The 12,297-nt window shown below is 45.5% G+C and overlaps 1 protein-coding gene across 1 annotated transcript in view; it reads left to right on the top strand.

Annotated features, from left to right (window-relative positions):
- The window catches only part of prkar2aa (protein kinase, cAMP-dependent, regulatory, type II, alpha A), a 425,687-nt gene that overhangs the window by 122,583 nt on the left and 290,807 nt on the right, over positions 1-12,297 (top strand). Inside the window, exon 7 of the mRNA XM_038812258.1 lies at positions 6,560-6,798. Coding sequence (XP_038668186.1) covers positions 6,560-6,798 — 239 coding nt within the window. The remainder of the gene's footprint in view (positions 1-6,559; positions 6,799-12,297) is intronic.

Raw genomic sequence — 12,297 nt, 5'->3', positions numbered from 1 at the left:
GTTTGCTTGGAAGGAGGAATGGAGTTTTGAGCACACGGAGGGGATTAGGGGCTGAGGAATGGAACATTTCAGCATTCACTATTATACTGAGGGTCAACAGTGCAAGTTACATTCGGAGCAAAATTTGCTTGACGATGTGTTTTTGCCACTACCAACGCTCAGTGGGGATTGTTCATACTACTGATCTCAGAAGGTTGAGAGTTCAAAACTTCACTTCACAAACTTAGGTGTGTAATCTTGGGTGACATAGACATAGAATTTACAGTGCAGAAAGAGGCCATTTGGCCCCTCGAGTCTGCACCAGCCCATGGAAAGATCACCCTATCTAAGCCCACACCTCCACCCTATCCCCGTAACCCAGTAACCCCATTCTATAGCAATACTGAGGAGGAGACTGACTGTCTTTCAGGTGGGATGTTAAAGTAAGGCCCTAACAGCCCCCTCAGGGGAATGTAAAAGCTCTCTATTGCATGGAAGTGCAGGGAAGTTTCTCTCTGTGTCAATAATTAGCCCTCAACCAACACTTAAAATCATTATTGTTATCATGGCGCTGTTTGTGGGACCTTATTGTACATAAATTACAACAGAGACTGTACTTCAAACGTATTTATTTGGCTGTGGTCTTGGAAGGCACTATATAAATGTAACTTTGTCCTTTCTCCAGCTGAGGCTGACAAGTTGTTGGGACCCACAAACTGCGTTGCAATTGGCTCAACACCAATCACTTCAAATCCTGATTGCCATAATTGAGACGGAGGGGAAAAAGACTTTCATCCCATTTGTCTGGCTTTGGATTTGAACATGTGCTGTGGAGGTGGGTCACGCGCTCTTCTTAGTTTGCCGTGCACTTCGAACATTAAAAAAAAAATCTGATAATCTAACAACACATTAAAACACATTGTGGCTGAGCTGTCTGGCACAAGAACTGTTGCTGAAGACCTATACACTGAAAATGTGACCCTCTCAGAGGGTCACGCTGACCCATTTCCAGCTGTAATAATGTTTGCTCTCAAATTGAAATATCACACACACCTTTTAAAACACAATTGGGAACATGAGAATCAGGAGCAGATTGGATGATTCAGCCCCTCGAACTTAACCACAACCACCAATATTTTCCACCCCTTGTTTATACCTCAGCTGCACCCAAACTGGATTCAATTTTTGAGCTTAGATCCTTTCCCTCTCCTGCCTTTACCCAATGCTTTATTATCAAGGCTACAGCACTCCTTTTCCATCTTGTCTATCTCCTCTAAAAGTCAAGTACCCTGGAAAAATGAATTCCCAAACTTAGTCACTTTGCAACCATGTCCCTGTAATGACTATTAGGTCAAACCCATTTATTCCTAAATAAAAACAAAAGATGCTGGGCAAATTCAGCACGTCTGGCAGCATTTGTGGAGAGAGAAACAGAGTTCATGTTTCGAGTCCATATGGTCCTTCTACAGTCTGCAGACCCTTCTACAGTCCGCTAGATGCACTGACAGATGCTGCCAGACCTGCTGAGTTTATCCAGCATTTTCTGTTTTTATTTCAGAGTTCCAGGACCTGCAGTATTTTGCTTTTAATTGCTTTAACTTTCCATTAATTCCTAACCATGCCATTAATCAACCTATTTTGATGCACGTGCCTCGTGCATTGTGGCACGGTGGCGCAGTGGTTATCCCTGCTGCCTCACGGCACCGAGGACCCGGGTTTGATCCCGGCTCTGAGTCACTGTCCGTGTGCACATTCTCCCCGTGTCTGCATGGGTCTCACCCCCACAACCCAAAGATGTGCAGGGTAGGTGAATTGGCCACCCGTTAATTGGAAAAAAGAATTGGGTACTCTAAATTTATATTTAAAAAAAGTGCCTCATGCATTAAGAATGGGGCCTTTAGCTTTGACTATTTTCTATTGCACTGTATGTTCTATGTATGTATGTATTTTTTCCTAATGGTACCTTTGCTTCTAATGTCCCATTTCCTTTGTTAAACTCTCTATTCCTTCTTGATCCACTCTTATTATGTTCACCCTAATCGCTCCTGTGCCCTGCGACCTTATCACTTCTCGAACAGCTTTTGAACGTAACCTTTTTTGAATCCTTCCAACTCCCCCCCCCCCCACCAAACCCTTTCCAAAATCTAGAACCCGGTCTAAATACCCTAGTTAGATAAAATCATCACAACAGGATGAAGAGAATACGTGTTATTGGCAACCACCAAAGGCTTTAATAATCGGCAGAGGTTTCATTATAGGTGCCCAGAGGAGATCCTTTGGGAACTACAATAAGGTTTAAATCACATTACAGTCACTGAAGTAAATGCAAAGAAATGTTTATATGTTTTGTGGGAATTACCACACATGTCAAGTCTTCCTCATTTTGGATCGAGAAGTCAATGTGCTCTCAAGCACAGCACTCTGAAAATAAACACAGCACTTGCTCCTTCACGATTTCGTTCTTCATAAATGGGCACAAATATCACTTCTTTGTAATTTGGGATTTCATCTGAAGTATGATTCAGTGGCGTCACTCGTATTTAACTGTTGTTACACTTGTTAAAACATGAGCAAACAGAAAGTACAGAGATCCTTCACTTCCCCTTGCCAGGTTTCTTGTTATATTCAGCTCTGCGTCTGCAGGATGCTTGTCATGATGACTGAGAATCTTGCTTCAACCCACATTTGTAACTTCCAAAATGAATTGTTCAGGATTTAGTGATATGTTAATTGGAGGAAATGTACAACTTAAGTAGAAAACTCTTCTTAATTATCTCTTCTTCTTTCTTACAGGCACAGACTGATACTGGACTGATACTGCAGCAACCCTCCTCACCTGTGCCCAGTGAGTGTTGGAAGGTAGTCTCGTTCTGGAACACATTACAGCCAAGCTCAATCCTGTCCACATTTGAAGTCCATTTACACACATTGCCCAGCAGGATAGGTGAGACTAAATGGAAATGAGAACACTGACTGATTTTCCAATCCCTAATTGAAGGCTTGTTGTATCCATTGCAATAATAATAATCTTTATTAGTGCCACAAGTAGGCTTACATTAACACTGCAATGAAGTTACTGTGAAAATCCCCCAGTCGTCACACTCTGGTGCCTGTTTGGGGACACTGAGGGAGAATTCAGAATGTCCAATTTATCTAACAGCAGGTCTTTTGGGACTTGTGGGAAGAAACCGGAGCACCCGGAGGAAACCCACGCAGACATGGGGAGAACGTGCAGACTCCGCACAGACAATGACCCAGACAATCGAACTCGGATTCCTGACGCTGCGAATACCCAAACTGCTGCTTAGCTGTGGTCATTAACAACTCAGCACAGGCTGGGATTCAAAGCTTGCACCTTACAGAAACAGAGCCATAGAGAATTTACAGCACCCATTTACAACTCATTTGACCATTGTATCTGTACTAGCTGAGAAAGAACTTTCCAGCCTAACATTCCACTTTCCAGCTCTTGGTCTGTAGCCCTGTACATTATGATTCTTCAAGGCATATCAAAGTTATTTTTTAATGCCATGATGGTTCCTGTCTCTACCACCCTGTCAGACAGTGATTTCCAGAAATTTCTCCTCAACATTTCTTCCATCCTTTGACCAATAACTTTACTTCCATGCCTCCTGGTTATTGACCTACAAAGCAGAATAGGTCCTTCCTGTCTAGTCTGTTTGAGCCCCTCACAATTTTCCACACTTCAATTAAATCTCCCTGAGTCTCCTCTGTTCCAAGGCTCCGTGTTAAGTTTTAGTGGTATTGCAGGCAATGGTTTTATGAAGCAAGCACAAATGAAGTCTAATTTTATGTTATTTGACATTTTCATTCAGGTTTTGGACATTATCCATTATATTCTGGGAGAATTTTGAGCATGGAATCCCACAATCTTTGTTTATTGGAAGCTGACCCCAATATTGTGGACATTCTGCAGTGAGGGGTTGGGGAGATGACAGGCAAGAGCTTCCAACTCCAATGTCAACTTGAACCAGTCTCCATGGTGCCTGTCAGATTAATGGCCAGCCATTGACATTGTTTCTCCCTCTGTGGGTACCCACCAACTCTTTCCTTGTGGGCCTCCCCAAAGGATGGGAGTTATTCCTCTCCCCAGCACCAATAACCAATTAACTGCCCCGTGGGAAGGGAGCTGTATTAACTCACTGTAGCGAAAACAAAAGCTTTTAAGGAAACGTAAATTGAAATGTGATTTCTAGGGTTGAAGATGCACTCCACCTCCCACAGTGCACACACCGGCCATGGAAGACAAGGGTGGGAGTTAAATTGCGGCTGCAGCCTAATGGTGCTCCAGCTCATTGTGGCATGAAACTTTTAACTGTGTTGATGCTGGAGATCTGAAATGAAAACAGAAAATGCTGGAAAAACTCAGCAGGCATGGCAGCATCTGTGGTGGGAGATACAGAGTTAACATCTCAGCGAGTCCATTATATGCAAAGTGTAAAATTCTCTGAGAACCTCCCCCCCAAAAGCAGTCAGGAGCCTTTAGTATCCCTACAGTTAAGAAGGAAGCCATTCAGCCCATCGGGCCTGCACTCTGAAAGAGCACTCCACCCAGGCCCACTCCCAGCCCCCCCCCCCCCCCCCCCCCCTGCAATCTGCACATCCTTGGATACTATTTATCATGACCAATCCACCTAATTTACACATATTTACACTGTGGGATGAAACTGGAGCACCCTGAGGAAACCCACGCAGACACGGGGAGAACGTGCAAACTTCACACAGACAGTGACTCAAGACCAGAATTGAACCCGGGTTCCTGGTGCTGTGAGGCAGCAGTGCCAGCCACTGTGCTACCATGCCGCCTTCTTTGGGAGAGGAACTTGGGAAGAAGGTATTAACTTTTTGTGTGCTGACTGACATGACCAACAATGGACTTTTGCTTTTGATATTTTCAACATCTGCATAAACGTCAACTGGACCCGTTAACAGCATGGAAATCACTCTGACTGTTCTTGGCATTCTCTGCTCTGAGGTTTGTATAAAAATCACTACATTGGCATATACTGGGCGGCACGGTAACCTAGTGGTTCGCACTGTTGCTTCACAGCGCTGGGGACCTGGGTCTGATTCCCGGCTTGGGTGCCTGTGCAGAGTCTGCACGTTTTCCCCATTTCTGGGTGGGAAAGATGTGCTTGTCAGGTGAATTGGATATTTTGAATTCTCCCTCAGTGTACACGAACAGGCTGTGGTGACTGTGGCGACTAGACACTTTAACACAGTAACTTCATTGCAGTAAGCCTACTTGTGATATGGAACATAGAATTTACAGTGCAGGAGCAGGCCATTTGGCCCATTGAGTCTGCACCGAACTTGGAAAGACCACCCGACTTAAGCCCATACTTCCACCCTATCCCCGTAACCCCTCCTGACGTTTATTTTTTGAACACTTAGGGGCAATTTAGCATGGCCAATCCACATAACCTACACATCTTTGGACTGTGGGAGGAAACCGGAGCACCCGGAGGAAACCCACGCAGACACAGGGAGAACGTGCAGTCTCCGCACAGACAGTGACCCAATAACGGGAATGGAACCTGGGACCCTGGAGCTGTGAAGCCACAGTGCTAACCACTGTGGTACCATGCCGCCCACAAAGATTGTGGGTTATTATAAAGATTGCTATTATAACAATTATAAAGATTGCTTTTATTATTGGAAACAATAGCGTTAAACAATAGTCACTCTTGCAGTGTTTGAAAAGAGCAAAGAGCTGCACAGGAGAGGAGCTCCTTTTTGTTGAAGCTTGTGTGCCTGAGGAATTCCCATGCCAGGGATCCCCCTTGTTTTTTTATGACCAGCCGTCCCCATGGCAACCGCCCAGGGTAAGCCAGAGGTTGCGTCCGTGACGTCAATGGCGAAGCGGCCGCTCCGATTGGCCGGCGGGGGGAGGGGTTACCCGCCAATCAGCGGCTGGTGGGCGGGCGCGGCGCGCGAGGGGGAAGGGGGGGCGGGGGCTAAACGGCGCAACCTAACCTGCTGAGGGCAAGAGGAGGCGGGACCCAGAGCGTCACCCGCGGCCCGATTGGTGGACCGCCCCCCACCGATTGGCCCGTCGACGCGTCCATCACTGAATGCCCCGCCCCTTCCCGCTAACAGGTTTGATTGCGCGGGAGGCTAACTGAAAGGAGTCAGAGAGGGGCGAGAGAGTGCGGACGAACGGGGCGAGGAGAGGGAGGGGGAAATAAAATAAAATTGTCATATCAGAGAGAGAAAACTATATTTATTTTCAGATAAATAATTGAAAAAAAAAGTCTATGAGTCGATAGAAATCCTTCCTCGGGTGGTGTAGTCGCCCCGCTGCGAGGTAAATGCAGAATAATCGGTGACTAATCGGGAAGGTATCGGTTTGTTTTTGCCGCTTTAATCGGACCGAGGTATCGGCCGCTGGGATTGAGGAGGAGGAGGAGGAGGGGGCGGGGGGGAGGGGGCGGTTGGGGGTGTGTGGGGTAGGGGGGATATCGTTGCCGACTAGTCGCTGGTGAATCGATAGGACCGCGAGGGCGGCGGACCGTCCATTCCCCCCCCCCCCCCCCTCCAAAACCCCATCCCCGGCCAGGATGAATATCGAGATCCCCCCCGGGCTGACCGACCTGCTGCAGGGCTACACGGTGGAGGTGCTCCGGCACCGGCCCTCCGACCTGGTGGAGTTCGCCATCCAGTACTTCACCGAGCTGAAGGAGAAGGAGGAGCAGGCCGGCGGCAGAGGGAGGTTCAGGACCGACGACCACCTCATGCAGACCGAGTCCAATGGGGAAGAGCACGAATCGGAGTCTGACTCGGGGTCAGAATTTGAAGGTAAGACAGAGAGAGAGAGAGCCAGGAGGCTCTGTCAGATAATGGGGGTGGGTGTGGACAAGTCGAGAGGGAGGTGAAGGTTGGGGAACATCACCTCTTCTCGACACTTTTTGGAGGGAATGAGGGGTTGGGAGGAAAAAGCCACCCAGCCAAGGAAGACGAGCTTGATGGCCACCAGTGGGTGGAAAGATTGTGGGGTGGGTGGGGGGGTATGGCCATGGAAGCATGATGGATGGAGCACCGAGAGGTGTTGGGGAAAGGTTGACAAGTTGCCCCAAGGGTTGATAAGAGGGGGGGGGGGGGGGGGGGGATGGGTGGTGTTGGGAAAAGGTTGACAAGTTGCCCAAAGGGTTAATAAGACGGGATGTTGGGGAAAGGTTGACAAGTTGCCCAAAGGGTTAATAAGAAGGGGGGGTGGATGGGTGGTGTTGGGAAAAGGTTGACAAGTTGCCCAAAGGGTTAATAAGACGGGGTGTTGGGGATAGGTTGACAAGTTGCCCAAGGGTTAATTAAAAAAAGGGAAGCAGGTTGGGGGAATGGGGGAATTTGGAACTCTCAGCTGAAAGGATGGTGGAGGCAGAAACACTCAGCACATTTTTAAAAAGTGTTTGGGTGTCTTTTTAAAAAAAAAATTCCAATGAAGGGGCAATTTAGCATGGCCAATCTACCTACCCTGCACATCTTTGGATTGTGGAGGTGAGACGCACGCAGACACGGGGAGAATGTGCAAACCCCACATGGACAGTGACCCAGGGCTGAGATTGATCCTGGGTCCTCAGTCCAGTGCTAGCCACGGCGTCACCATGCTGCCCTTGGATGTCTTCTTGAAGCACCAAGACCTGCTGGGATACAGACCGAGTACAAGAAGGTGGGATTAGGCTTTTGTTTTTAGTTATTTGCCGACTTGGCAGACAAAATAGGCTGAATGGCCTCCTGTGTCTGAAATTTTCGGTGATTCTGCAAAGGATGCAACTAGAGGCAGCCAAGGGAAGAATAAGACATGGGAGTTTGCAGTGTGTGAAGAGATGGGAGTTTGCAGTGTATGAACATTTGGAAGGTGAACGGATAGGGATAAAAGCCCAGCGGCAACTATGAAAAAGGACAGAGAAAGATTTTAGGAGCATAGAAATAATTACAAATGGTCACTCTTGTTGCAATTTGGCTAAAGGGGAGATTTCTGAGACCTACAGGGGAAATTAGAATGAGAAAAGATTCCCCAACCTCTGGCTCATTGCAAACAAAGTTTGGCATGCCATTTTATTAGTGGGGGAAGCAATTCAGCATTCTCTTTTTATTGTGCAGGCTGATGAGTATACTTCATTTTGAGAGCAATGATTATTACGTCAAGTTCAATGATCTTTTTGAGTAGGAAGTTAATGAATACAGCTGCAATTTGTTTTCTTCTATAATTAAATATAACTTGGTGTAATATATCAAAATATTAGTAAAGTTCTGTTGAGGAAGTAAAGCACAAGAATCATTTATGTTTCCAGGGGGTTGGAACCACCACAGGTCAGTTTGCCATGGAGTCATCTTGTGAATGATGGAACAGTTTGTTGAGTAGTGGCATGAAATGTTTGACATTTGTTCTTTGCCAATTTTTGAAATAGACTAAACCTGTTTAAGGCTGCATTTTCTTGAATAAGTAATTTTGAACTCTTTCACAAAGGTAATCCCAGTGGGATTGAGTTTCCCATTAACCACACACCTGATCAGTACAGTATTTGCATAAATCCACATTAACATCCACCTGTTGTACTTCAGTCCCTTCATTTAGTTAGTTCAGAGACCTCGAGAACTTTGTTTTAAATTGTTTCGAAACAGAATGAAAACGAGAACAGTTAAATATTGGTGTAGTCTGTTTAATTTTTTTTAGTCACTTTGGGCGCTATTTTAAAAAGTTTGTGTTTTTAATTTTTTCCCCGCTGTGAGACAAACATACCATAGATCAAAACAGACGCAAGATGAACATTTTGGATGTCAACCATTTCATTTAATAGAGATCCTAGTTGGGACAAATTAATTTTTTCTTACAATACATGAAAAGGCTAAAACTTAGCATGATTCCTCACTGAAACAGCAATATTGCACAAGAAATTATAGGCATGATTTCCCCCCCCCCCCCCCCCCAAATTGTACTGTCATTTGTAGACTAAATGATAACCCTGAATACATGCAAGATAGATAACCCTAAATACATGCAATATATTTCTTATGCCTTTTAGTGATTGTACTTTTCTTGTGTTATGATGGGCGATCAATTATTGTGCCGTGATCAGTACAAATCGATATAATTTTAAAACTGTATTAGATCTTAAGGTAGTGTTAATTTGCAGGTTGCAATAGTGTTGCCAATTTTGCCATGGGAGAACAATGATTGCTTGCCACGCAATTGGTGGTTACCAGATTAATATTGTTTGTAGTTTTTTAAACAGTTAATTGTCCAATCAAGTCTTTTGCACACGACCAATTACTATCATACCCTCAATAATTTGAAATGGCAAATCTTACCTATACTTACTGAAGTTACCAAAAATACCAGCACATGCAGATTAATATGTTGTCGTATGGTGTGCGATTGAAAATAAAACTGTTTCAGTTAACGGCAACAGGCCATGGTTTATTTATTTAATTGCTCAAATGTTCACTGAAATTTGATGCTGGCTGCTAATTTGAGCATAATTTTATAGTTAAATGGAATGATGGATGACTGTGTTTGGCTTTCTGTTTCTGCTTTTTTATTTGTACTTGTTGAGTTGAGGTATGTTTAATGTGAGGAAAATAACATTCTCAATTTTAAGTACCAAGTGTCGAGCACTTCATGAGTTCATGAATGAATAAAGTTCTCCAGCTGAGCTCCGACCTGAGAAAAGCTGAGCTGTGGTACAAATGTAAGATTTTCTAACTCAAATGTCACCCATTCCTTTGGTTTCTATGAGTGACAAAGAGTTTAAAAATAGTAAGTTAGGCGGCACGATAGCACAGTGGGTAGCACTGTTGCTTCACCACTCCATGGTCCCAGGTTCGATTCCTGGCTTGGGTCACTGTCTGTGCGGAGTCTGCACGTTCTCCCCGTGTCTGCGTGGGTTTCCTCTGGATGCTCCGGTTTCCTCCCATAAATCCCGAAAAATGTGCTGTTAGGTGAATTGGATATTCTAAATTCTCCCTCTGTGTACCCGAACAGGCGTCAGTAATGTGGCGACTAGGGGCTTTTCACAGTAACTTCATTGCAGTGTTAATGTAAACCTACTTATGGCAATAACGATTATTATTATTCTGTGCCATAATTCAAACAAACCACTGAGACCTGAACAGCTCAAACTCCTTTGGTTCATGTCATGCTGTGGACAGTTATGATCAACTCAGGGGGTTGGCGAAGGGCTTTTCAGAGTATTATTTTTCCTTTCGTTTTCTCCAGCCATCATGGTGTGGTTGATGGACCAGCACTTTCCTCTCATCTAGTTTGGATTCAAAGCCAGCTTCCAGAGGTGAAAGGGACTTTGTATTATCCTCCAAACCAATGTTTGTTCCTCACTTTTTACCATTTGATTGTGAGCGATGTAATGCTCAGCAGCTTTGTCCCTCCAAATCAATATTTTTCAAAGATTAGCAACGTTTAGAAGGATTTTTTTCGCTAAATCTTTGTAGGTTTATAGATGTTTCACATTTCTCCACCGCCTCAACGAAGTACAATGGTACTGTGCACAGTTTCAAAGATTATATTTGAAGTCAATCTTTTCAAGTTTTTCTGTGATGGATTGATTTGTATGTCGCTGGCACATTTTCTTTTGTGGTGGATTTTGTCTGCCATTGAAGTTGGCTGTTTAAGTTTCAAACCTTTTCAGCTCTTGGTCACTTGGTAGCACAGAACCTCAGTACTTGAAAAAGAATCTTGGGTTTGCAAGTCTACTTTAATTTATCCACCAATTTGGTTTGCTGGGCAAAACTCCAGGATGGGAGCTGAACTAGGTAGATTTAGTTTGCTCCACATTTTGGTCGGGCGATCAAAAGTATAAATGCATAAGGCTGATTCTCTCTGCTTACTGGCACCTAATAACCTTATTGAAAGATGCATTTTTTTATGTATCTACTGGACTACTTTTGCTCAGCCTTGCTGTGTTTACACCACAAGAGTACTGAAAACAGTATTGCTCTTGTGTAAAAGCACTCTGACGCAATTCGTAGAAGGATTTGAGGGGAATAAAGTAATGTTTCTCCTGGAAGATGATGGGGAGATTCACTTCATCAAAAGATGACAGAGACGGAAACCCTCTTCACACTTTTTATTTTGAGGGGGGGGGGGGGGGGGGGGGGGGGGGTTTGCGATGAGGGATGTCCAGGATAATGGATTAAGAGCTGGAAGACTGGATTTGGCTGGGTACTTCTTTTTTGCTGAGTACTAACATGCATGGACTCAATTGTCGTCTTTTGTGCCATAGGTTTTTTAATTTATAGGTATCGTTGTGTTAAGTACTTTGCTCAACAGCTTGTGATAAAGTAGACTTGGGAAGATCTTGACCTTTTCAGCTAAACTTTTAATCCTTTTTGATCTGTTTTATAGTGTTGTTACAAACTTCCATCCAAGGTAGACCCTTGGAGGTTTTTGAAACCGGGGGGTAGGGAGTTTTACTTTTTCTCCCATGTCCACAAGGCTTATTCCCGGATTGACTTTTTTGTTCTCAGCAGGGCGCTAATCCCAAGGGTGGTGGGGGCGGAGTATTCGGCGATAGCCATATATGACCATGCTCCGCATTTGGTGGACCTGAAGCTGGGGGAGGGGAAGTATCAGCACCTGATGTAGGTGTGGGGCTTCTGGCAGAGGAGGAAGTATGTGGGTGGGTCCGTAGGGGCATAGAGGGGTATTTGGAAGCCAACGATAACTAGGAGGTGCAAGTTGGGGTGGTTTGGGAAGCGTTGAAGGCAGTGGTTAGAGGGGAGCTGATATCCATTCGGGGGTACAGGGAGAGGGTTGAGAGGGAGAGTCTGGTGGAAGAAATGGTAAGGGTGGACAGGAGGTATGCGAATGTCCCGGAGGAGGGGCTTTTGAGGAAGCGTTGCAGTCTCTAAGCAGAGTTTGATATACTGACCACCCGGAAGGCGGAGGCACAGTGGAGGAGGGCACAGGGGGTGGTATATGAGTATGGGGAGAAGGCAAGTCGGATGCTGGCCCACCAGCTCTGGCAGTGAGAGAGATAGGGGGAGTCACAGATGCAGGAGGGAACTTGGTGCGGGGTGGCAGGGATATTAATGGGGTGTTCAGATCCGTTTACGAGGGGCTGTACCGGGCGGTGCCCCCTAGGTAGGTGGGTGGGATGGACCGCTTTCTGGATAGGCTGGAGTTCCCAAGAGTAGAGGATGAGCGGGGTGGCGGGTCTGGGGGCCACAATCGAGTTGGAGGAGCTGATGGAGGCGCTGGGGAACATGCAGACAGGGAAAACACCGGGACCTGACGGTGGTTTCCTGGTGGAGTTTTGCAAGAAGTTTTCAGATCTGCTGGGC

This window comes from Scyliorhinus canicula, chromosome 11 (assembly GCF_902713615.1).
Source record: "Scyliorhinus canicula chromosome 11, sScyCan1.1, whole genome shotgun sequence".
Classification (NCBI taxonomy): domain Eukaryota; kingdom Metazoa; phylum Chordata; class Chondrichthyes; order Carcharhiniformes; family Scyliorhinidae; genus Scyliorhinus; species Scyliorhinus canicula.
The sequence above is the reverse complement of the archived record's forward strand: the minus strand, read 5'-3'. Positions and strand labels throughout refer to the sequence as shown.